At 33.4% G+C, this 26787-nt stretch overlaps 1 protein-coding gene across 14 annotated transcripts in view; it reads left to right on the forward strand.

Moving 5' to 3' along the window:
- Positions 1-26787, forward strand: part of LOC127739262 (HEAT repeat-containing protein 5B-like) — a 70237-nt gene that overhangs the window by 19714 nt on the left and 23736 nt on the right. Inside the window, exons 3-18 of one of the 14 annotated variants that reach the window (XM_052250892.1) lie at positions 1996-2207; positions 3698-3806; positions 10501-10650; positions 12175-12346; positions 14915-15066; positions 15729-15978; positions 16395-16544; positions 16891-17141; positions 18248-18359; positions 18768-18920; positions 20090-20189; positions 21329-21438; positions 21764-21927; positions 24306-24338; positions 25625-25699; positions 26511-26717. In XM_052250892.1, coding sequence (XP_052106852.1) covers positions 1996-2207; positions 3698-3806; positions 10501-10650; positions 12175-12346; positions 14915-15066; positions 15729-15978; positions 16395-16544; positions 16891-17141; positions 18248-18359; positions 18768-18920; positions 20090-20189; positions 21329-21438; positions 21764-21927; positions 24306-24338; positions 25625-25699; positions 26511-26717 — 2400 coding nt within the window. The other 13 variants (XM_052250893.1, XM_052250894.1, XM_052250895.1 and 10 more) reach the window with 13 other exon arrangements.

The following is a 26787-nucleotide window of genomic DNA, read 5'->3' on the forward strand; positions in this document are numbered from 1 at the left end:
TTCTGACGGGAACAAAAATGTTCAGAATGTTGAGCTCTACTTATTAACTAAGTCACTTCTTATAGGAGTTACTGCCCTTGAATGACCTATTTTACCATTTTTGTCTCGCCTTGACGGCGTCAAAAAGCGAGACATAGGTATCTGTTATCCGGCATCGACGACGACGGCGGCGTCAACAATGTATTAGTTTGTGATTAGGTCTATTTCATGGTTAACCACTAGTGGTAGGTCAATGATATTTGGTATGCAGTTGTATTAGCATTGGCACATCTCATTACCATGGAGATTATTTGGCCCCGCCCCCTCAGTCAAGGTCATGTATTAGTTTGTGATTAAGTCAGTTTAAGGGGAACTGTTAGTGGTAGGTCAATAATAATTGGTATGCAGTTGTATAAGCATTAGCACATCTCATTTCTATGGAGAATATTTGGTCCTTACCCCTCAGTCATGGTCTATTGACTTTGAAACTTTTGCTTAGTTTACATGTATTAGTTTGTGATTAGGTCAGTTTAAGATGAACCACTAATGTTAAGTCAATGATATTCGGTATGCAAATGTATTGGCAAAAAAAAAAGCGAGACATAGGTAGCTGTTTCCGGCGTCAGAGGTGGCATCAACAAGGTATTAGTTTGTGATTAGGTCTCGTTTATGGTGAACCACTAGTGGTAGGTCAATGATATTTGTTATGCAGTTGTATTAGCATTGGCACATCTCATTACCATGGAGATTATTTGGCCCTGCCCCCTTAGTCATGGTCTATTGACTTTTAAACTTTGCTTAGTTTACATGTACTAGTTTGTGATTAGGTCAGTTTATGGGGAAGCACAAGTGGTAGGTCAATGATATTTGGTATGCAGTTGTATAAGCATTGGCATATCTCATTTCCATGAGGTTATTTTGGCCCGCCCCATCAGTCATGGTCTATTGACTTTGAAACTTTTGTAAGTTTTAATGTATTAGTTTGTGATTAGGTCAGTTTATGGGGAACCACAAGTGGTAGCTATATATATATATAGGTCAATGATATTTGGTATGCAGTTGCATAAGCATTGGCATATCTCATTTCCATGGAGATTATTTGGCCCCACCCCTCAGTCATGGTCTATTGACTTTGAAACTTTTGCTTAGTTTACATGTTTTAGTTTGTGATTAGAACAGTTCAAGGGGAACCATTAGTGGTAGGCCAATGTTTATTAGTTTGAAGTTGTATATTAGCATTAGCACATTTCATTTCCATGGAGAATATTTGGCCCCGCTCCCTCAGTCATGGTCTATTGACTTTGAAACTTTTGCTTAGTTTACATGTATTAGTTTGTGATTAGATCAGTTTAAGATGAACCGTTAATGTTAAGACAACGATATTTGGTATGGAAATTTATTGGCATTTGCAAGTCTAGTTTCCATTGAGATTATATAGCCCCAACCCCTCATCATGGTTCATTGACTTTGAAACTTTTACAAAGTTTTACAAGTTAATGTTTGTGTTTAGGTTTGTTTAAAGGGAACGACTTATGATAAGTCAATGGTATTTGGTATGCAGTTGTATTAGCATTGGCACATCTCATTTCCATGAAGATTGTTTAGCCATGTACCTTCAGTCATGGTTCATTGACTTTGAATATTTGCATAACTTACATGTAAAAGTATTGCTATTTTAATTTCAACATTTGCATTTTCAAAATAACAAAAAGGCGAGACATATCTCTGTGTTAACAGTTTATTACTAAAAAGTGGCCATTGTTGAAGATGCAGGTGAACGACACAGGCTCTTTAGAGCCTATAGTTAAGTCAACATTACACTTTAACATACACTTTTACACTGACAGCAGGCGAGACACAGGTTCCACAGGTTCCACAGAACCCCTTTAGAATTTTTTTGAAATATTGATTGAAGCTTTTCCAGAAGGTTTGTCATGATTAGATAGGAGTCAACTTCACTAAACTTATATAAAGATGGCATAACACATTTTATTATTATTTTTTTTTTTTTTTCAGTCTGATATAAAAGAAAAACAGAAGAAATTAGTGGAACAATTAATAAATCAAATTAGTGAATCTCCGGGTCCGCCAACAAGAAAGTTACTAGCCAGAAACCTCGCCACATTGTTTGTTGTTGGAGATTCCTTTGACTTGTTTCATACGATCGGCAAATGCAATGATATTATAAAGAACAAGGATGATTCTCCAAGCTTCCTGCCAACAAAACTGTAAGTCTGTTGTCATAAGTAATTAGGGTATATATGATGATGGATGCTGTGCTACATTATGCAGTAATATGAATTGATATATCTGTTTAATAATCAGAGCATTAACTTGTTGTGTTGTGCTTGCAGTGAAAACAGTAGAGTCAGAATATTTATACATAGTTTTTACTCATAGTTGCCAACTGACTTGGCATTTGAAGGTCATACTCCAAAAAGGCTTTTCAAGTATAACTCCCAAATGGGACAGTTTGACTCCCATTGTTCTGTAACATAAACCAAAATAATTCAGAAAAAAAAAATATAACTTGTGCATTACCTTATGACAGGATAATTTGTACCAATGTTTTAAAGCATAAATTTATTAACAAGATTTGTGACAGCTTTTTATACGCCCGTTTACGGGACTTATTATGGTATACCGTTGTCCGTCTGTCCGTCCGTCTGTCCGTCCGTCATCAACATGTCGGACATTAACTAAAAAACGCTTTTACCAATTTGCATAAAACTTTGGTAAATTGTTTATATCTATTGACGTGAGCTCCCTTTCGTTTTTTATAAATTTTAGATTTTACGTTTTCGAGTTATGGGGTTTTATTCATTAAAAAAGGGGGATTTTCCAGTTTTCGGACAATAACTCAAGAATGCTTTCACCAACTTGCAAGAAATTGTGGTGAATTGTTTATATCTATTGACATGAGCTCCCTTTCGATTTTTATATATACTAGATTTTACATTTCCGAGTTACAGGGTTTTATTCATAAAAAAAGGGGGATTTTCCAGTTTTCAGACAAAAAATCAAAAATGCTTTCAGCAGTTCTCATGAAACTTTGGTGAATTGTTTATATCTGTTGATGTAAGCTCCCTTTAGAGTTTTATAAATTTAAGATTTTAGATTTCTGAGTTATGGGGTTTTATTCATTAAAAAAGGGTGGATTTTCCAGTTTTTGGACAATAACTCAAAAATGCTTTCAGAGTTCTCATGAAACTTTGGTGAATTATTTATAGCTATTGATGTAATCTCCCTATTGATTTTCATAAATTTCAAATATGACATTGAGAAGAAATTGACTTTATTTGTTTATAGTCTGACAACAGATTCACTAAGCATTGCGCAACACTGAACAGCACAGTGAATTGCACAACAGCAAGAAATCTTTAATTGAATATAAATTCCATTCATATTACCAATTTCAAGTTCTTTGACTACATTTATTCAGAAACCTATAATATGTCAAATATTTAATTACAATCCAAATTCAGACCTGTATCAAGCTTGAATATTGTGTCCATTTTTGCCGCAACTGTTCAGGGTTGGACCTCTGTGGGAGTATCCAGCTGCGCTCAGCGAAGCAGTTTATTCACATGTATTTTCCCAATCAGCGAAAAATTATACGCAGTGAAAATTTAACCTGCTCATTTTGTCATCAAATTGCGAAAAAAAAGCCAATACCAAAAAAACCTGATATACGGTATATAATCCTTTCTATTTGCAGTGCAGCCATTGCTTGCTTGGGAGCAATGTATGAAAAGCTCGGGAGGATGACGGGACGATCATTTGAAGATACTGTACAAATACTCATCAAGGCTTTAAAGAATGCTGAGGTAAATATTATAGCTGTAGCAGGATATAGGGTCAGGGATGAGGTAGGGAGTGAAGTTATTGTGGTGTAGGGAGAAAAGAAGGAAGTTTGTCAATGTAATGTAGGAATAGGGGAGAAGTGAAGGAACGTTGTCAATGTAATGTAGGGAAAGGGGGAGAAGTGAAGGAACATTGTCAATGTAACGTATAAATAGGGGGTGAAGTGAAGGAACATTGTCATTGTAATGTAGGGAGAGGGGGAGAAGTGAAGGAATGTTGTCAATGTAATGTAGGGAGAGGGGCAGAAGTGAAGGAACGTTGTCTGTAATGTAGGGAGAGGGGCGGAAGTGAAGGAACGTTGTCAATGTAATGTAGGGAGAGGGGCAGAAGTGAAGGAATGTTGTCATTGTAATGTAGAGAGGGGGCAGAAGTGAAGGAATGTTGTCAATGTAATGTAGGGAAAGGGGGAGAAGTGAAGGAACATTGTCAATGTTACGTAGGAATAGGGGGTGAAGTGAAGGAACGTTGTCAGTGTAATGTAGGGAGAGGGGGAGAAGTAAAGGAAAGTAGGCAGTGTAATGTAGGGAGAAGGGCAGAAGTGAAGGAACGTTGTCATTGTAATGTAGAGAAAGTGGAGAAGTGAAGGAACATTGTCAATGTAATGTAGGAAGAGGTGGAGAAGTGAAGGAACGTTCTCATTGTAATGTAGGGAGAGGGTGAGAAGTGAAGGAACACTGTCAGTGAAATGTAGGGAGAGGGGCAGAAGTGAAGGAACATTATCAATGTAATGTAGGGAGAGGGGCAGAAGTGAATGAACATTGTCATTGTAATGTAGGGAGAGGGGCAGAAGTGAAGGAACGTTGTCTGTGTAATGTAGGGAGAGTGGGAGAAGTAAAGGAATGTTTTCAGTGTAATGTAGGGAGGGGTGAGAAGTGTAGGAATGTTTTCAGTGTAATGTAGGGAGAGGGGAGAAGTGAAGGAACGTTGTCAATGTAATGTTGGGAGAAGTGAAGGAAAGTTGTCATTTTAATGTAGGGAGAGGGGCAGAAGTGAAGGAACATTGTCAGTGTAATGTAGGGAGAGGGGCAGAAGTGAAGGAAAGTTGTCAGTGTAATGTAGGGAGAGAGGGAGAAGTGAAGGAATGTTGTCAATGTAATGTTGGGAGAGGGGGAGGAGTGAAGGAACATTGTCAGTGTAATAGTGTACTGTAGGGAGAGGAGGAGAAGTGAATGAATGTTTTCAATGTCATGTAGGGAGAGGGGGAGAAGACAAGGAATGTTGTCAGTGTAATGTAGGGAGAGGGGGAGAAGATAAGGCAACCATGTGAAAATGGTATTCAAAACTCATTAATTCTTTAAAGAATTTAAATGGTTCTAGAATTTATAAAATAAAAAAATTAAGAATTTCATATATTTAAAACCAGAGGTATTGTTATGTCGTACCTTCAGACATTTTTTATTCCTTTATCTTTCTGGGGGGTGACATCTTTTTCCTCACAAAAGCAAAAAATCTACAGTTTTCATGAAATTGAATGAGACTTTGTAAAATTGTTTCTACCATATATAGTTTAAAAAGACATTGTATTTTTTGTGGGGCTGATTTTTTTTAGGGTCTCTAATAGCAAATTATTTTAACACACAAGTTCACATAGTTTGCAGAAACATTGTACAAAATTTTTTAATTACATTTTGTTGCAGTCTTAGATCTTAGCTGCTCAATTATATTTTTTTTCAGTTGTGCAGAATTATTGCTGTTTGAAAATTAGATAAGAAGAAAAAGGAAATATATTGTTTGAATTTAAATTTCTTTTATGGTTGAACATTTTTTTTTGGGGGCGTGGAGGTCAGGAGGTGCTTTAAAATAGAATTTGGTGGGTGGTTGTATTTTTGGACAACAGCCTCAAGAATCATGTAGGGTTTTTTTCAATTATATTTTTGGTGTCTGGGGTGATAGAAAAATGACACTTGACATCCTTTCTAAGTGCATACATACTCATATATTTCTGGTATGTCCCTAAATTGAATTCTGCAAGAAAATCTCATTGCTTAATATCTTTATCTAAGAGTAAAAGTGGTGGCTTTGATGTCTGAATCCTTTAAGCCTGAAATGATGCTACATGTTGTTTAAAAAATAGAAAGATGAAAGGTGGGAGGAGTAGGAGAATGATTATAAAGATAAGGTCGTCATGATAATTAACTTAGAATAACTAATGTTTGAATGATAAACAATAATGGCTCTGAACTTAAAGCAGTAGATTTTGAAATGATCTGGAATACACTGAAGTAATTATGTAATAACCTTACGTGCATGATATAATACTGGGAGATCTTGAGCACTTTCCAAAACTCTTCTGAAACAGATTTGTTGAGTGATCAGTGTAAGAGCAATCCTGATATAATACATCTTGAGAAAGAATTTGTTGAGAGGAAAATTAATTAGTTGATTTGAAGCCAGTTTCAGCCATGCCAGACATACTATTGTGCCAGATTGATTTGATATAACCATGAAATTAGTCAAAGTGTAACACAAATGAACCTATCACTGATGTTCAATAAATATCAAAACTTTGTCATCAGTCTGACAGGCAATATCATAACAGATACTTAACACCTAAAAGTAATAACACAATGCCAGTGAATGTACAGGTGTGTTTCTGGTGGGAAAAATTGAACCTCATCATTGCATATTGCTTGTATTAATGTTTTTGTTAGAGAATTGGCATCAAATATTTTTGTTTGTTTGAAGACTAAATATTAAATTGAATGGCAAAAACTCCCAATCAGAATTGTTTTTCCCTCTGCTTGATCAAAATATTTCTTCCTTCAAAGTTTGGAACCAGAATTTTTTTTAGAGCTTATTTCCTAAAGCTTGTAGATTAAGACTTTGGTTGACTTGCTTGCTTTGTTTGTGTAAACCATCTGCTCAAGCATTGTAATTAAGATTGACATCTGCAAACAATATAAATATAAATAGGCGCAGTTAAACCTGTATACATTATACTTAAATTTGATTATTTGATAATGTCCAATCAAATCTAAATATAATGTATACAGGTTTAACTCTGCCTATTTATATTAACAAAGCAAGCAAAGCAAGCAAGTCAAACAAAGTATTAATCTACAAGCTTTAGGAAACTAACTCTTTAAGAAAAATTAACCCCCCCCCCCCCTATTTTTTTACAAAATTACTACTACATGTTTGCCATTGTCCTGGTGTAATCTGTATTATGACAGTTCTCAGTGAACAAATCAGTTAGTAAGAATCAAAGGAAATCAAAAAGAAAAGACTTGTAACAAGTCTTAAATTGTATAGACACATGTCTATTGTCGAAGATTGTATGTAACAATATATATGTATTTTGTTAATTTGTTGTTGGATTGCTGTGACATGTATACCCAAAATCTGTTTCTATTCTCAGTAGAAATCTTCAAATAGCACATTTACAGAAAAAAATATTTTATTTGGCAGAAATTGCCCTTTCAACTGTATTTGTAACATATTGATTTGCAGATGTGAAATGTAAACACATTTAAAATGAGAAACATGCCAGTACATTCCTCTTATAATGCCAGAAACATGTTGGCATATTAAAGTAAATGTTCCCTGTTAAAATATCTGCTTGTAAAGTCTCAATTCAGTCTTCATCATATATCAGTCATAACTAAGATTTAAATGGGTGCTGACTAGAATGCAATTTACATGTAATGGTGGAAGACATATGTCAGCAGAATTGATTAAAAGAGAGTAACTAGTTTGGCAAAGATCTACCACTAACAACAAATTCATCAAAAATAACTACAGGTAGAGGATGTATGTACTGTAGGAACAGAAAGTAAACCTCTCCTAATATAAAAATAAGAAGATGTGGTATGATTCCCAATGAGACAGCCCTCCACCAGAGACCAAATGATGTAGAAGGTTAACAATTATAGGTCACTGTACAGCCTTGAACAATGAACAAAACCCATTCTGCACAGCAAGCTATAAAAGGCTCCCAAAATGACAAATGAAAAACATTTCAAATTAGAAAACTAATGGCCTGATTTATGTACAAAACAGTAAACCAAAAGCAAATATGATATACAGCAACAAACTACAACCACTGAATTACAGGCTTCCGACTTTAGTTTGGCAAAGATCTACCACAAACAACAAGTTATTTAAAGCATGAAAAAGTAATCTTTATTTAGGATGTATGTAGGAAGAGAAAGTATCAGTATAATGTATGAAGTAGATAAACCACTTGGTGATCATTTAACTGTCGGGTTAAGTATTTAAATGGTTTGTTGATGATGTGATTACAGACATCACCTGTCCATATAAACCCTCTGACAGATATATTATTTATTACTCAAATCCTTGTTATCATTTAGAGGGCAAAAGTTTTTTTTGTTTAGGATGATAGGATGAAATGGAGGGAGGGCTGGAAGGATGGAGACAGGGGTGATGGGGATATGGTCATCGATTTTAGCTGTCCAAATATAACCTGGATCAGAGGTTCTTTTTAGGCCAAATAAAAAATATGTGTGTATAGGTTCCCCCTTTCACTTTATTTGTCACCACCATATTTGTTCTGATAACTGCTAAAATATTCTATAAAAAATGTCAAATTGATCAAAACCATGTTCACTCATTTCACAAATCCCGCTTTTTTTTCTACTGTTTTTGTCCTTCTTTTTCCACAGATCTCAATTTTTTTTTACCCCCTATAACCCACATTTCATAACGTGTCATCCAACCATGCTATTTATTAAAAGAAAACTATTGCATTGGAAAATTCAGGTAAAACAATATAATACTGAAACTCAGTGAAGACCCAAATTTTTTCTGACATGTGACAAAAAATAAATCATGACCTACCAATTCTGCAGTTATTTGGCAAGAAACCCTTAACACCTATATATTTTTGGCTATTACTAATGGAACGAGTTTGTACTGTTTAGAAGCGGAAGGTTATATGAGGTCATAATGAAAATGCATCTGGTCAGGCAGGTTAAATGGTTTGATGGATCAATGATAATAGACAGCACCTGTTCTGATAAAAACATTTATCTCTGACAGACATCTCATTAATCACTTATAAAATATCCTGGTAATTGACTGGAAAGAAATGATTGTTGTGTGAAAAATAAGGAGGCTGTGTTTATTGGCAATCCTCTAGTGTTAGAGATTATGTTGTCCTATAGTCATTTGGTTACTGTTTTTCAGGGGGTTTTCTGAAGCTTTAAAAAGTGTTTCTATTGGTATTATATATATGTAGGTCAATACTTTTTTGAGGGATGTCAGAGGTTTGGGGATTCTGTAGGCTAACCAGACATAAAGTGTAAGGGATGGATTTTCTGTTGGAGGTGTAGGTCCAGCCAGGGTTAAGGGATTCTGTAGGCTACCCAGTCATAAATAATATGGGATTGGGGGGGGGGGGGGGGGGGGGGGGGGGGTTATCGTGTAGCAAATATATTATAATTTAAAACAGAAACTTAAATTTTTTTAAATTGAGATATAAAACCTGATGATAATGAGAGTAATGAAGTTATCATATTACAAAGCACCTGTTCAATTAACTTAACTGTAAGCCTATATGTTAATTATCAGGGTAAATCTCTTCCTGTGTATTGAGGAGAAGGAAACTCTTGTATTGTTATTAATATTGATTTAAAGTAATTATAACAAATGGAATGGTAAAATGATGGACACTTTGGCATCGATTTTAATAATTTTACATGACTTTCCATCTCCAGCAATGATGTTGTTGATTTCTGCCAGGCTGACAGGCTGTTTAGTCAAATTATCTAGGTTAGAAATATGCTGTAGTAAACACATAAATCAATAGGGATTGACGTAGACTTTAAGATTATTAAACATTAAATTAAATACATGTACATATTCCAAGGGGGATTTTAAGATAATATTGAAATATCTCTATTTCATGGAGGATTCCCAGTTCTTAACCTTGAATATTTTGTTGAAAAATGGGATTCAATCCTGAAATTAAACTGTTTTGATCATGTAAAAAGTTGTAAATTAATAATATTTTTAGTGATTGTCAAAATGCAATTATTTTAAATCAGTTGCCATAGAAATATTATTTCTTTTCATGTAACACTTAATGTCAAAGGTATTATGGGTGAAGAGACTAGGAATATTAGAATTTAAGGATATGTTTTATTGTTTGGTGTCTTAGACTTTGGCATGCTGGTTCAGTCATCTGCTGCATCAATAATGATAAAAGTTTGTGATTAGGTCAGTTTAAGGGAAAGCACTAATGATATATAGGTCAATGATATTTGGTATGCAGTGGAATTAACATTGACACATCTCATTTCAATGGAGATTAATTGGCCCCCCCCTCCTTAGTTATGGTGTATTGACTGAAACTTTTGCTTAGTTTATATGTTAAAGTTTGTGTTTAGGTTAAAGGAGAATGATATTTGATATGCAGCTGCATTAAAATTTGCAGATTTCAATTCCATTAGGATTATATGGCCCTGTTCCCTGAGTCAGGGTTCATTGACTTTGAAATTTTTGCAAAGGTTACATGTTAAAGTTTGTGCTTAGATTAGTTTAAGCTAGGGAAACCACTTGTGATAAGCCAAACAAGAGATTGTCTATGTTCTATCAAGGAATATGATTATATTTGGCAAGACAAAAATCATATGACTTTAAGCAATAAACTTTTAAATTTATATGTACAATAATTGTTATATTTTTATTTCTCAGAGTCAAGGACGCAGTGAGATAATGTTGACCTTGGAGAAGGTTATTGGGGGTCTTGGCTCAGCAGGAGGTGGTATATACAAAGACATATATAAGGCAGCTAAACAGTGTATGACAGATAGGGCCATGTCTGTAAGATGTTCAGCAGCCAAGGTAAATACACAATACTACAGTATACTGTATGACAGATAGGGCCATGTCTGTAAGATGTTCAGCAGCCAAGGTAAATACACAATACTACAGTATACTGTATGACAGATAGGGCCATGTCTGTAAGATGTTCAGCAGCCAAGGTAAATACACAATGCTACAGTATACTGTATGACAGATAGGGCCATGTCTGTAAGATGTTCAGCAGCCAAGGTAAATACACAATTCTACAGTATACTGTATGACAGATAGGGCCATGTCTGTAAGATGTTCAGCAGCCAAGGTAAATACACAATACTACAGCATACTGTATGACAGATAGGGCCATGTCTGTAAGATGTTCAGCAGCCAAGGTAAATACACAATACTACAGTATACTGTATGACAGATAGGGCCATGTCTGTAAGATGTTCAGCAGCCAAGGTAAATACACAATTCTACAGTATACTGTATGACAGATAGGGCCATGTCTGTAAGATGTTCAGCAGCCAAGGTAAACACACAATTCTACAATATACTGTATGACAGATAGGGCAATGCCTGTAAGATGTTCAGCAGCCAAGGTAAATACACAATTCTACAGGATACTGTATGACAGATATGGCCATGTCTGTAAGATGTTCAGCAGCCAAGGTAAATACACTATTCTACAGTATACTGTATGACAGATAGGGCCATGTCTGTAAGATGTTCAGTAGCCAAGGTAAATAAACAATACTACAGTATACTGTATGACAGATAGGGCCATGTCTGTAAGATGTTCAGCAGCCAAGGTAAATACACAATACTACAGTATACTGTATGACAGATAGGGCCATGTCTGTAAGATGTTCAGCAGCCTAGGTAAATACAGAATACTACAGTATACAGTATGACAGATAGGGCCATGTCTGTAAGGTGTTCAGCAGCCAAGGTAAATACACAATACTACAGTATACTGTATGACAGATAGGGCCATGTCTGTAAGATGTTCAGCAGCCAATGTAAATACACAATACTACAGTATACTGTATGACAGATAGGGCCAAGTCTGTAAGATGTTCAGCAGCCAAGGTAAATACAAATGACTACAGTCCATCCCTGTAATTATACCAAGGGTATTGTATGATACAATGGCTTTTCCCAGTCATAATAAAACATTTGACCAAAATGTCTGATATAAATATTGGAAACTTTGAAGTTCACAATTGTCAGGATTTTAGAGAACAGTCAGCAAGTTATTCAGTCACCAGCATGTTGTTAATAATCTGTCAGTTACCATGGAAATACCTGCTAGGTATTCAAACTGACATCTCAAAAGTATCTTGGAAACATGGGGTCCCTACTGTTTTAATAATTTTTAGGGAAGGGGTCATCATACTTTTTTCCGGGCTGTTGACCTACTTTGATTTAAACGTGGCAATGGGTCAGGAACATATATTTTGTAAGTTTGTCCCTGTTATAACAATAATAAGTACATATGTACCTGTATTCTTATACAATAGACTACACACAATGCACTTCTTTCATTTCTAATGCTACTTTCAGTGCATGATGCAGTTGGTTAAAGAAGCACAGTTTATGTATACAGCAGAACTAGAAACAGTTACTTCCCTTTGTTTCCGAGCTTTAGATGGATCTAATTATGATGCACGTTGTGCTATTGGTAAACTTCTTGGTGAACTGCTTTATTCTGCTCAGTCAGTGAAGACACCTGTGGGTAAGTGTAGTTATCTCCCTTTGTTTCTGAGCTTAAGTAAATGAATCTCATAATGCTTGTTGTTTTTTATGCCCCCGCCGTAGCGGAGGGGGCATTAAGTTTAACCCTTGTCCGTCTGTACGTACGTACGCACGTACGTACGTACGTACATCCCGAAATTGGTTTCCGTTCTCTAACTTGAGTTTGCCTCAACCAAATGTTATGAAACTTATACACAATGCTTATTACCACAAAACACAGATCAAGTTTGAATTTTGGTGGTGTCACTTTAACCGATCTAGAGTTATGCCCCTTTATAAAAGGAAAAATTGCAAAATTTTTATTTTCTTCTAAATATCAAGTTTATATAATATATTTTTAAAATTGGAGTTATCTTCTTTTGACCATGATTATAGTTGAATCAACTACAATCAATGCTTTATACAATGCAATGTTTAATTTTGACTTCCACTGATAAAACACAGATCAAGTTGAATTTGGGTAGTGTCACTTTAACTATTATTGAGTTATGCCCCTTTATAAATAGAAAGATTGCAAAATTTTTTAGTTTCCATTCTGTAACTGAAGTTTTCCCCAGCCAAACATTATGAAACCTATACACAATATTCATTACCACAAAACTCAGTAAGGATCAAGTACAATTTTTTTGTTTCAGTTCTCTAACTTGAGTTTGCCTCAATCAAATGTTATGAAACTTATACACAATGCTTATTACTACATAATACAGATTAAGTACGAAATTAGGTGGCAACACTTTTACCATTCTAGATTTATGTCCCTTTATAAACATAAAAATTGCTGAATTTTTTAGTTTGTCTCAATCAAATGTTGTAAAACTTATACACAACTGTTCTAGAGTTATGCGTGTTTACAAATAGAAAAATTGCTGAATTTTTAGTTTCTGTTCTCTACTTAAGTTAGCCTCAACCAAATGTTATGAGACTTACACACAATGCTTATTACCACAAAACTCAGATCAAGTTCAAATTTGGGTAGCGACACTTTTACCGTTCTTCAGTTATGTCCCTTTATAACTATATGATATGCAAGCGGGGGCATCATCTGTGTCCACATGTGGACACTATCCACATTTATTTAAACTTCATATTGAACTGCTTTTTGGACTCAATGAAGGCACCTCTTAAAAGAAATTAACCTTATCTCCCTTTGTTTTTTAGGGGTCAATAATTGTGATGCTTTCAACTCTTTTAGTTTTTCACCTAATCTGATATGCATTGAAATACAAATTTCTATTTTTCTGAATTTTCCGTGTTTCATGATTTGAAACCTTTTAAAGTCTGTGAACCAATAAACCACAAAGTTTACATGCTTGTGAACTAATAAAAAATTAAAAACCACTAAGTTCAAAAGCCCTGGAATCAACAAATGAATGAAAACCACAGAGTTTCAAACAGCAAAAGTCAATTTTTAAAAAGCAAAAATAAAAGTGCATTAATTATTTTTTTACCCCTCAAATTGCGTTGTTATGACATGAAATTATACTAAAACATAGTTTGCTTATCAAAATATTTCTCAACGATCAAAATCTATTTTAGTTTCATCTATAATTAATGTTGAAGCATGTTTAAGTGATTGGTAAATAGAAATGATAGATAATTTCTGGGATGGGATTACATAATTGTCATATTTTATAGGTGAATAGTCAGATTCATGTAGCCAGAGTAAATATTTGTAATATTTGAAGAAACTAATAATTATTTATTCTGTACTTCGTTAGTGGGGATTGTGTTGACATAGAGTGCAGTATTTGTCGATGGATTTGTTAATAAATCTTACTGTGAACAAATAATGACTAAATACAAAATGTAGTTAATGAATTACTAGAATGTTCTTAATGATGATCAACCTTAAGAAATAAAACTGCTGTATTCATTAAATATAATATAAATATGTGTTAGGTAGCAACCCAACAAAACAAAAACTCGATTTATCTGATAATAAGCTTTAAACCTCAAACTCCTTTGAAAATCTTGAAAAAGAAAACTATAATCTTTCATTGAACAAAAAAGAAGATATTTAATCACCATTGAAGTTGGTAATTGGCCGTTTTCTTTTCTTTCTGCTGTGTTTACCTTGACTAAGGTTATAACTATGGGATGAATTCTTTGTAATAAATTTTTTTTTTCTTTTTACATCAAATATGTTTGTGCTGAATTTGAGAAAATAATGACTAAGTAAATTTAACTACTGTAACTGTTTGTACGTCTGGTTTTCCAAAGCTCTGTTGAATTACCCAATTAAATATGATTTCTTAACCTTAAAAGGGGTGGTAACATTAGGATAAATTAAGTATTTAAATTATTGCAGTGCTGTAACCCTGTCATTAAAATGTAACCTCTAACAATAGTATCTAATGGTGATTCATAGCCTGGCAGGTTTATAGCAGTTTATTCTATATTTCTTGCAGTAACTCCATCATACCTTATTCCGACCATTTTATTTTGCCAAAGTTTTAACATTTTCATATAAAAGGTAACTATTTATCATTTTGTATTTTGGAATTTGAAAACAGTCAATAATTCTGTAAAAACATTTTCTGTTTTACAGGTAAAGCTAAGCTTGTTAAAGTAGAAGATGTTCTAACCCTACTGGCATCAGGATTCCTGAAAGGAGGTATTGGTTTCTTAAAGAGTTCTGGTGAAATGATAAAAGGCAGCTCTAAAGAAATAAACAGAGAAATCAGAGTGGGCATTACACATGTAAGTAGAATGAAACAATAACTTCACTATTCACTAGATTCCACCAGTTTCTTTCAGAATGTTACACAAATGAAAGGTTTAACCTTATGAAAAATAATGCAGATTTTGCTAAATTCATCAGGTATAAAAATAAGATGTGGTGTGATTGCCAATGAAACAACGTTCCACTAGAAACCAAATGACGTAGAAGTTACCAACTATAGGTCATCAGGGGCAGATCCAGGATTTTAGGTTAGGGGGGTGCACACTTAAATTTTCTACAAGTGGAGCAAGGCGAGAATTTTTTGTAGGTAAAATTATCGAAATGTTCTTCTAGAGTGGGTGCAATGTAGATATCTCGCTGAGGACAACCCTTGCTTTGCAAATTTTAGGGGGGGGGGGGGGGGGGGGGGCACGCCCCTGCCTGAATCCACCCCTTGTCATTGTACGACTAGTTTACTGGGGCCATTCGGTCCAGTAGACAGTTATTACTTAATGTACTCAAGAAATTTCGCTGGATGATCTATAATTATATAACTAAATATTCAAAACATTTTATCTGACATTTCGTTGAAAAAGTTTATTTAACTGGTCTCATAACCAATATAATGGTTTAAACTGTCACACTGGTTTCTTGTGTATTATGTCCATGGTCAGTAAATATTTTTAACCTGTCTTTTCAGGCTTACATAGGGTTTGTAAGAACAATGGGCGGTTTATGGTTAGAACGTAACATTTCACTCTTCCTGAACCATGTCCTCAACCTGGTAGCCAATCCTAAGGCCACACCCACCCATGTGGATGCCGTCTATGCCAGGAAGTGCGTCCTATTCATAATGCGATGTTGTATCGGTGAATTATTGGGAGAGAAAGCTCAGATTGCAGCTGCCAAGGAAATCTGCCAAATTATAATCAAACAGATGAATACTGTTGGTGAGATATAAATAAATCATTCATATTGTCAAAAACTTATCATAAAATGTTTTGTGATGGATTTCAGTGTACTGTATAGCTTTTGATCTCTTTATGATTTATCTTTCTCCTTCGTTTAGTATATAATTTTCATAGGAAGTGTCTGGAAACTTAATCAAAACTAAATGAGCTTCATCAAAAATGTTTTAAAAAATTTCAAAATGATGTTTATTATGATTATCTGATAGATCTTTCTAAGATATTTATAAAAAACACAAAATAAAACACCCAAGATACATGTTTATGACTCAGAAAATGTAAAGAAAATATAAGTTGTCTCCCTTACTACATGTCTTCAAAAAATGTATATTAAAAGTTCAAACTAAGTTTTAAAAAATTATATTCAGGCTATGCATGAACCATTACCTATATTTTAGGAGAGGCAGCAGTTGACAGTAGCAATGATGCCAAGTCACAGAGTATACTGGGTGGACAACATGTCCTGGTGTGTGCCCTGCATGAGTTGGGAAGTCTTGTTCTCAGATTAGGAACATCAGCTAGTCCCTTAGTAGCAGAACCAGCAACAGGTATGGCCTGCATGTTCTGGCTTGTGACCTTAAGATTGATAGTATGCTTTCAATTTAAATAAATTGCAAAGTGCTAAAAATACATTGAACAAATTAAAAAAAAAAATGACTCATAATAAAATTCAGCTGTATAGAATTTTTTCAAGATCATTCGTCTGAAATACACTCAAATATTTGGCTGGACCAACCTTTTCTTGATCCAAATTAGACACTCAGGTTCAAGCCTTATAAGAGGTTCAAGCTGTTGAATTTATCCCTAATATACTTTAAAGATAAAATATAATCAATTTTCATTGGTTAATTTTGTGTCAACCTCTGCCCTCACATTAATGTATTTACATTGTAGGTATTATAGAACCAGTTGTGTCAGTATTGATACATCCCAGTCCAGCCTCGCGACTCTCAGCATCATGGTGTCTGGGATGTATAGCTCGTGCTCTGCCCTCACAACTGACTCCTCTATTAGATCGGTGTGTAGAGAGAATGGATAAATTGAAGAGTTCTCCTGAGGCTGTGTCTGGATACAGCAGTGCTATAGCTGCCCTTCTAGGTGGCATATACCAATGTCCTTTAGGAATACCTCATGCAAAGGGAAAGGTAAGAACCATAAGAATTTAATTTAAAAAGTTAGGCACACTGTAATTATGATATACAATCTTTTTTTTATTAGTTTCTATGAATTTTCTTAAGTGAATACACTTAGTCAATTAATATTTGAAAATGTGCTTACAAGAAATATTAGGAATATCCCATTTCAGCCCAAAATTGTTGAATTAAAACCCTATTAGATTTATGATCATCTTTTCAAGGCTGAGGGCAATAGAGAGCTTGATATATTTGTGCAGGCACTTAATTGTTCAAGTATTCTTACCTCTAGATGACCTTTTGCATTTTTGTGTCATTGGTATCATTAGGGCCCCGCCGAATGGCGGCCGCCCTATAGTGATCAGTCTGTCCGTCCGTCCGTCTATCCGTCTGTCCCTCCGTCCGTCCGTAACAAATCGTGTCCGCTCTATATCTAGAGAACCGTTATGATTTCAAAGTTTATACTTGACATGTATATTAACCAACACCAGAGGGTGTGTCATAATGTATGTTCAACTTCCTAGGTCAAAGGTAATGGTCAAAAACTTTGGTTTTAGTTGACAACCCCATGTCCTATGGTAAAGATCGTGTCCGCTCTATATCTTGAGAACCGTTATGATTTCAAAGTTTATACTTGATATGTATATTAACCAACACCAGAGGGTGTGTCATAATGTATGTTCAACTTCCTAGGTCAAAGGTCAAGGTCAAAAACTTTGGTTTTAGTTGACAACCCCATGTCCTATGGTAAAGATCGTGTCTGCTCTATATCTTGAGAACCGTTATGATTTCAAAGTTTATACTTGATATGTATATAAACCAACACCAGAGGGTGTGTCATAATTTATGTACAACTTCATAGGTCAAAGGTCAAGGTCAAAAACTTTGGTTTCATTTGACAACCCCATGTCCAATGATAAAGATACAAATTTTTTACCACACATTATTCACAGCGGGGCCCACAGAGATGGCTCCCATCTCAATGATATCTAGTTTTATTCATATTCACATGGTATATTGTGATGTTTCATTATTCACATGGTATATTGTGATGTTTCATATTCACATGGTATATTGTGATGTTTCATATTCACATGGTATATTGTGATATTTTTCAGCAATTATTTAATTTGGCAGAGGAGTTGTTGAGGACTGCATTACAGAACAGTAGACTATCTCTACAGAGAACACAGTCTGGTTGGTTGTTGTTTGGAGCATTGATGACATTAGGTAAAGAATGAATAAGATGGTTCCAGAAGGTGTTGATTGTGCTGGAGTTTTTGATGAATTTTTATGATGCCAAATTATTTTGTTTTGATTGTATCAAAACTTTAATGGATAAACTTATGATTTACCAGAATAATATTAAGTTCTTTTAAGAGCATGGTTCAAGACTGGAATTTCTATTTTTGTTGATTTGCATTATATGAAAATAAATTGCCATTTAATTGTTTCACAAAAACTCAAATGTGCAACAGTTAAATTAGACATTGATTTTAGCAATTATTTGTTGTAAAAATGAAAAGTACATAAAGCAGTTTCAAATATTTCAAAATTTGTTTTTTTTAAAGTGGTTTTTATTGGAAAAACTTCAATCAATGATGTATTTTATTATATGTTGAAATGATTATTGTATAGGTACACCGGTTGTGAAAAACCATTTACCTAGAATGTTGTTACTATGGAGAAATGCATTCCCAAGATCTACAAAGGAATTAGAATCTGAGAAAATAAGAGGCGATGCTTTTACTTGGCAGGTCACTTTAGAAGCAAGGGCTGGTGCACTCGGAGGTAAGAATCAGGGAAAACTATTTCTTTCACATGGTAAAATTTGCCCAAGCACAACTTTGATAAGTCTATGGTTAACTCATCTGAATCTAGCTGTATCCCCTAAGTATATGGATTTCTGTATACTGTGGATTTATTTTAGTGGGTACCAGTTTTCGTATATTGAGGGAAAAAAATTTTTGTATTATTTTATTTTGTGGTTTTGCCAGAGTCTGCATACAAGCCTTTAAAAAGTTTATACTTTGTTGAACCTTTAGATTTGTGATTCACTGTTACCCAGGAAATCCACCAAAAATAGTATCCCAGTATTAACAATGAATCGCAGTAGCATATCTAGGTAAAATCCATGTTGAACTGACTAGTGTCTAGAAAATAAGTAAACACTTGTATAGGTACTGAGGTTGAAGGAGAAAGAACCAAAAACTAATTGAAATTGAATTTAGATAATTTTGCAAAGATTAGTTTTGAACTATTTGATTAATTATTTGTTTGTGATGTAATAGATGATACATTTTATTATGATTTGATAAGCTTGATGTATTCTACAACTTTTCTGTTATACAATAAATAATTTCTTTTTATAGTGTAAATTTCTTCACTTTTGCTGAATGATTGGCAATTATGTTTGATATCAATGGGATTTTTTATGAGATAAAATATTATCAATCTTCAATTTAGATAACAACAGTATGAACTACATAACTTTTCAATGCAAGGCTTCAGGTATAAGGAGGGAAAATAAATTATGTGTTGCTAATAATTTCTTTTACAATTTTTTTCTAATTTGTAAGATAATCAATGAATTCTTGTATGTTACTTTTGATATGGAGATAAACTGTCCTACAGTTTTTTCACAGTCATTCTTCTGTTTCATGATTGGTATTTTGCTTGACTATTTATTGTGCTATTTTGACAAAACTTGTTCTAATTTTGACGGCTGAAGTGAAAACGGAACGTAAAACCACCACCAAACAATCATATAAAAACAAGAATGAGAACGTGAACATAAATTTGTCTTGATATTATGCTATTATTAGGTTGCTGTTTCAATGATATATATTTTCCACATCTTTTTTTCTTATTCATATCAATAAATCATATAACGTCCATTATTTTTATTTTCACAGCTTTGCACTTTTTGTTTATGTATGTAATTTTCTATTTGATAACAGCTATGTACAGTTTCTTGCTGAACTGTAGAGAATTGGTTACGGAGGATGTTATCAGAAGATTACTCGCCCCTCTAGAGTGTGCGCTTCTCATGTTTTCACAGTAAGTACAATAAAAATGCCTAAAAGTATTTTGTATTTTCAATAACAAAAAGCGGACATTTTTTCCATGACATGATGGCTATAAAGTCGGTACTATATCAACTGTTTAAACTTTGAGATTTGATTCACATATAAAAAATATGTTGATCCTTTAAAACTATGTCCATAACAATAAGCAAAGTATTATAAATGTTACCTGGCTTCATTGATTACGCAGGGCCTCAGTGGCAGAGTGGTCAAAGAATAAGTAGTTCATCTTCTGTATAACTAGCCTATCAACTCTGAGGTTGTAGTTGATTTGAATCTGGCACATAGAAGGTGCATTCAATTCCATAATTAATTGAAGAGGATTGTCAGTTTTCCTGCAGAAGGTCAGTGGTTTTCTCTGGGCCCTCTGGCTTCCTCCACCAATCAAAACTGACCACTTAGAGATAGCCAACAGTATTGAAAGTGGCGTTAAACACCGGCAGTCAATCAATTACTGATTACACAGACTGCCTGATTAATTGTAGAAGCAACAATCCTTTAGGTGCCGCAGATGATAGTTTACAAATCATACACATCTATGGTTAAAAGGAATTCAATTAGGGCTATTCCATTAAAATGTATGTGGGAGGGTAGGAAGGGAAGTTTAATTATTGAATGTGGGTCATGGGTCTTTTTTCAGTATGTGTCTATTACAATAATGCAAAATTATCTAAAAAATGATTCTTGGTTGTAGGGATATTTTGAAAGTCCCTTCCTACCCTCCCACATACATTTTAATGGAATAGCCCTTACTGTAAATTCAGAAATTATTGCGTGCATTTACTATTGCGGTTTTTGATGAGATTTATTATTGCGATTTCAGGAAAATCTGCATACACTTATATGTATCAGATATCAGAATGCAGAGTTCTCATTATTGCGATTATTATCCAGTAGCATTATTTACAATAATAAAAACCTTGCAATAATTTCTGAATTTACAGTACTAATGGACTAGGATTAAAATGAAAGTAAGAATGTGTGGTTTAATAATTGTGAATGTCTGTCTGTTACATTTTTCTTGATAATAAAAATATGGCAATAATTTCATAATTTACAGTATTTATCATGAGAAATATTTGAGTCTTAATGTACTGTATGTTTATATTGCAGTATCCCTGGTGTTATAAAACAGTGTGGTTCCCAGTTGAAGGCCAGTGCTGCTATGGTTAGGTTACGGTTATATGATGTCTTGTCGTTACTTCCTCCAGATACATTTGAGGGTAGGTTCAGATTTAAATGTCACATGATTATGTGAGTAGAGTCTGAGTTTAATACAAGAAATTTTATAAAATTTAGATAGCAAACATTTGATAATAAAATTCAATGAAAATTGAAAGATCTTTGTTTGCTTTGAATTAAAATATTTTGTAAATTTCATTGGTGAAATGACACCATCACATTATCATCATATTCACTAGAACTATCTGTTCTCAAATAAATTTGATGAGATCCAAACAACTTTTTATGTCATTACAGTAGTTAATCTAATGTTTCAGAAAACTTGACAGAAAAATTCTTATGTGACATTATTGTTTATTGTTACAGCTACCTACACAGTATTGCTTAGAGAGCTGGTGGCCGAGTTTACATTGACAGATAATCCAGCCAATACAACGACATCACTGCTGAGATCACTTTGTCACGTGGACGATAGTGTTATATTAGGATCATGGTTACAGGAAACTGACCATAAAGCTATAGAAGATCAGGTATATAAATAATGCTGCTGTAACGCCGGGACATTTCTGTATTTGTACAAAATCAACTTTCACTTTGTTCTGCCTATGTACTTTTTTGTTTATTTTTTTGGAAAATAAAAGGATGGACTTCTTGTCGAGTGTTCTAGAATAAAAGGAAGGACTTCTTGTCGAGTGGTCTAGGTTTCTAGTTGAAAACTTTCTAAGAAGGTCACTCTCGACTCTTTCCTCAACAGTAGGTTTATAACATTGCTTTTTGTAGTTGTTAACAAGGTAAACCTTGGCGCACTGAATCTTACAGTTGTAATGGGAGAGCATTTCTGATGCAGTGTGGTTGGTTTACCAAGAGCCTCTGTAGTTCTGAATGCAAAACAAAAAAGTTTTATATTAAGATATTTTTACAGAAAGTAATGTTAAAAACCACTCACAAACTACATAAAAATGAGGATGGCATCTACTATAGATTTTTTTTGGTGAATTCAGTTTTTTGTAAACAACAACTCTGCTAGCTACAGAACCAATACTTTTATGGTCCTTGTGATATTTTTTGACGATTTGCGAACTATATATAGCTACAACTCTGCTTATTTTTTGAAAAAAGTGAAGAAAAACATTAAATATTTGGAATTTTGACAAACAAACTAAACAAGAAAAAAGAAAACAACAACCAAACATTTTCATTCTATCAGTATATGAGGTTTGCTTTATATTTTGTTGCAGAGATTATTTCAAACAAAACTGCATGGTACTTATAGCATTACCATTTAATACTGGATGGTGAATCCCATTATTTATCTAATTCCTCCAAGGGAAATCAAACATCCATAGTAAGTCCCTCTGGTTGTGGTCAAATTTAGTCAAACTAAATCATTGAAATAGTCTTGTCTGGAATTAAAGTCACAGGAAGTGAGACTTAGGTATTATATTTTCAGTATTGTCAGTGAAAAATTAGTAACGATGCATGACCATATCATGTTTGTTTAGTAGAATTGTTGTAAGGATTATATATGTCTGTCTGACATATAATATGTGTTGCTGACCTTTCTTTCAATCTCCTTGTTTTAAATTTGACATGATAGGATGGTATTGTTTGGTATGTGAATTAAGTGATATGTATACAACAGGTTGCTTTTGATCATGACCTTAGTTAAGTGTTCAATAACCTTGGAAATGATTCAAATAATGCAGCAGGTGTGTCAATCTTTGTTAAGTATTCCTTAAAATCCATGAAGCTACAGCAAGCATGTGCTTAGCAACCAGATGGGAAATATTAAATATTTTATTAAAACAACAAGAAATATGTATAAATGTATACCTAATTTCAGCCATTAAATTGAAATGCTATTAATTTAACTAATATCCAGACCACAATATATTTGTTTATGAATCCTGCGAAATGTTGCATTTTGCATTGCCTATTTTTCTTGTTTGTTTGGCACATTTTCGTATAGAATTTACAGTCTCATATCCATTGATACAGTAACCTGAAATTTTAAAAAAAATCCTGCAACTGTTACAAAAAATATCAACAAATCCACTTTTTCATTGAATCAAGGTAGCTGGGGTGTCTAAATTTTTCGACAAAAGATTTTTCTTAAATTTCTGTAAAAGACTTCTGTGTCAATGTACTTACAAATTACAATATAAAAACTGGTGGTCATGGACCTTGTCTTTTCGTTAAGATACATGGAAATTAATGAAATCAATACATGGAAATTAACGAAATCACAGTTATTTTGTATGAGTTATATAGGGGAAATGTAATTTTTCTTATTGAGGAAACATTAACCATAGAATTGGTTAAAAATGCAATGAGAGAATTGCTTATCATAAATACCAGTACTTCCGAAATTTGAAATAATAATAGGGGTCATGGACCTTAGTTTCTTGAAAAATGAAAAAAAAAAAATAATTATTCTTTCAAATTCAATATAATAATTGTCCTTGATTTTAAAAAGATTTTTTCTGAAATTTTGAGTATGCTTAACAACACTTAATTTTTTGATAGTTTAATCTTTAAATTTCAAGTTTTTAAAAAGGATATTTTTATACAACTCATGTTTGGCCAGTGCTTAGTTTTAAGTCATACATGAAATAAAACTATTGCAGGATTTATTAATTTTTTTTTAATTGATAAAAACATGAAAGCATTGTTCTCTACTTTTTCATTTTTTACTTAGAAATTCATTGTTACATTGCTTGAAGAATTTCCTTTTTCATTAATAGAATTTGTTTCACACGTCATATGATTTGTTTGGATGAACGAAGGTTGAAAGTATGCTGGTGATTTTAAATTTGAAAGATTGATCTGTTAAGAATATAATTAGCTGTCATGGTAATAGATCAATTTAGATCAAAGAATTTACTTAATTTTGTGTGAACTATTATAGTTTGAACCGGAACGTAAAGTGGATTCGAATGTAGTAAGTACACTGACTAACCAATGAATGAATCAATGTCCGCATGGCTTCTCGTAGCCGAGTTGCATACTTCTTCTTCTTAAACATTTTTGATTGGTTTTGTTTAAAAAATTCTTTTTCATGAAATTCTCTTATAGATTTTGGTGACCTTGACATAGTATACTTTTGATTTGTTTAATTCATTTTTACTTTGGTAAAGGTTTCTTTAAATAAGGTTCTGGATCAAAATGCAACTCGGCTGAATTTTAGATTCATTGAAGCATTTGTAAGAATTTCTTCATAATTTAAGAGAAGTGTGTTTATAAATAAATAGAAGCTTTTATTTTTACTTGTCAAAAAATGAGACTGTGAATTCTTGTATGAAAATTTATAAAAAATATGAAATGTTTATTCTTGGCAGTAATTTCATATTTCAACAGATTGTATGTTTTAAAATCTGCATGGTAAAGTGTTGATTATATCCATGGCATGATGCATACCTTTGACTTCAGCTTTTGATTATTTTTTTCCAATGATAAATCATCATTGTGCTTTGTTTAATATCTTTTCTGATATTTAACCTTAGATAACTGTTTGATTAAAAAGCATGGAGTATAATTTTATCTTTTGATATGACATGTTATTTTCTATGAATAATTGATGGTCTGTTTTTCATTGACAGCTGTAAACAGGGGCCTGTTTTATTTCCTGTGAATTAAATATTAGATGTTCATGTTGATATTTCTCAAACCAAAGTTTTTTCTTTATCCAACCTGTCAAAAATTTTAAAAAATACAAACATGAGCCCTTAAGTCTGACCTAGTATTTTGAAGAAGTCTTTGGAGCCATTAACACTTTGTCAATATATAAAACAGAATGTTTGAATATCTTTAATATCTTTATTTAAAAAAAAGGTTAAGAAGTTAAAAAATTAATGACTAAATTCTTGTCTATCCATCCCATATCCTCTCTTTCCCAAATTTTAAATAGACCCTCCAATGTGACAAGTTATGACTAAAGTTATTAAAACACAGGTATAATTATTATGCCTAAAATACATTTACATCATACAAGGAGCTGTAGGTTTTGATGTGTGGCACAAATAGCTGTGCTTCTGTAGGTAAACACAAGATCCACTGGTAAGATATAAAACGACCAGCAAAATATATTACATTGACCTGTTAAAGCAAATGTTTAGTGTCAAGTTCCGCGCTCAGATAAATGTTATCTTTGTATTGTTGAACGTACAAAAAACTTTTCATTTTAATGATTATTGATATTTGTTCTAACTTCAAGTTTGTTTCTTTCAGCTGCAACCAAATAGTGCATCAGGGTCTGGAGCATTAGAACACGATTCACACTCGTTATACCAAAGATGTCCACTGGTAAGATCTTGTTTGTCCTTTTAATGTTTACTTGGTATCAGCTGATTTTGTTAGTTTATAATCCCTACATATTTATTTTAAGATATAAAAATAAGAAAAGTGATATTATTGCCAATGAAACAACTCTCCACCTGAGACCAAATGACATAAAAGTTAACAATTATTGGTCACCGTACGGCCTTCAATGATGAGCAAAAGTAAAAGTATAGTTTTGAAAAATTTTGCAAGGTTGTCGTATTCTTATCTTCTCGCTTAATGTAAATATCAACAAATTGTGTACTACAGTGGTATACCAATTTTCATGGATTTCGTGGATATAGATAAACCACAAATTTAAATGTTCAATGAAATACAAATTATCTAATTTGGCAAAACCACGACAATTACAATTTTTTTCTGAATTCACGAAAATTAAAAGAATCCACATTATTTTGTAAAGTTTCAATCAAATTTGTCAAATTATATTGTAAGAGTCATTAAATAAAAAGTTGTGATATACTTTTATGCATCAAGGTCATATAAACACTAAGCAATTTCAAGAACACAACAGGTCAGGGGGATATTTTTCCAACTTTCCAGGGCGGGAGTGGGCACAAAATTAAACAAAAATCTACATGATCCCCTGTGTTAACCCTATGGTTACATTTTTCTTTCATCATTAGTCTTTCACAACCAATACTTTAGAAAAAATTACAAAAGCTAGGTTAAGTAAAGTAAGTATGATTATATAAAAAATAACAGATAACAAAGACTTTCTGTGTGATAAAAATTACAGAAAATAACAGTTTTATATCTACTAATTGTTTTTCAGAGTGACCCTGTTCCAGGACCTCTGCCATTAGGTGTGGCAGTTATTGATAGTTCTGTCAAGTTATATGGATCAGTTTTCCCACGCGTGGCACACAAACACAGGTTTCAGATGTTACAACATTTTAATGAATGCATTAGACAAGCAAAATCATTCAGACAACAGGCTGTACAGATGAATATTTTTACTGCAGTGTTGTGTTCATTAAAGGTAAATCAACACTTTAATAAGAATGAGTGTTTCAAACAATCAAAGTGTGAGATCGTGGCCCAGTGGTTAA

Source organism: Mytilus californianus, unplaced genomic scaffold (genome assembly GCF_021869535.1).
Source record: "Mytilus californianus isolate M0D057914Y unplaced genomic scaffold, xbMytCali1.0.p SCAF_4, whole genome shotgun sequence".
Classification (NCBI taxonomy): domain Eukaryota; kingdom Metazoa; phylum Mollusca; class Bivalvia; order Mytilida; family Mytilidae; genus Mytilus; species Mytilus californianus.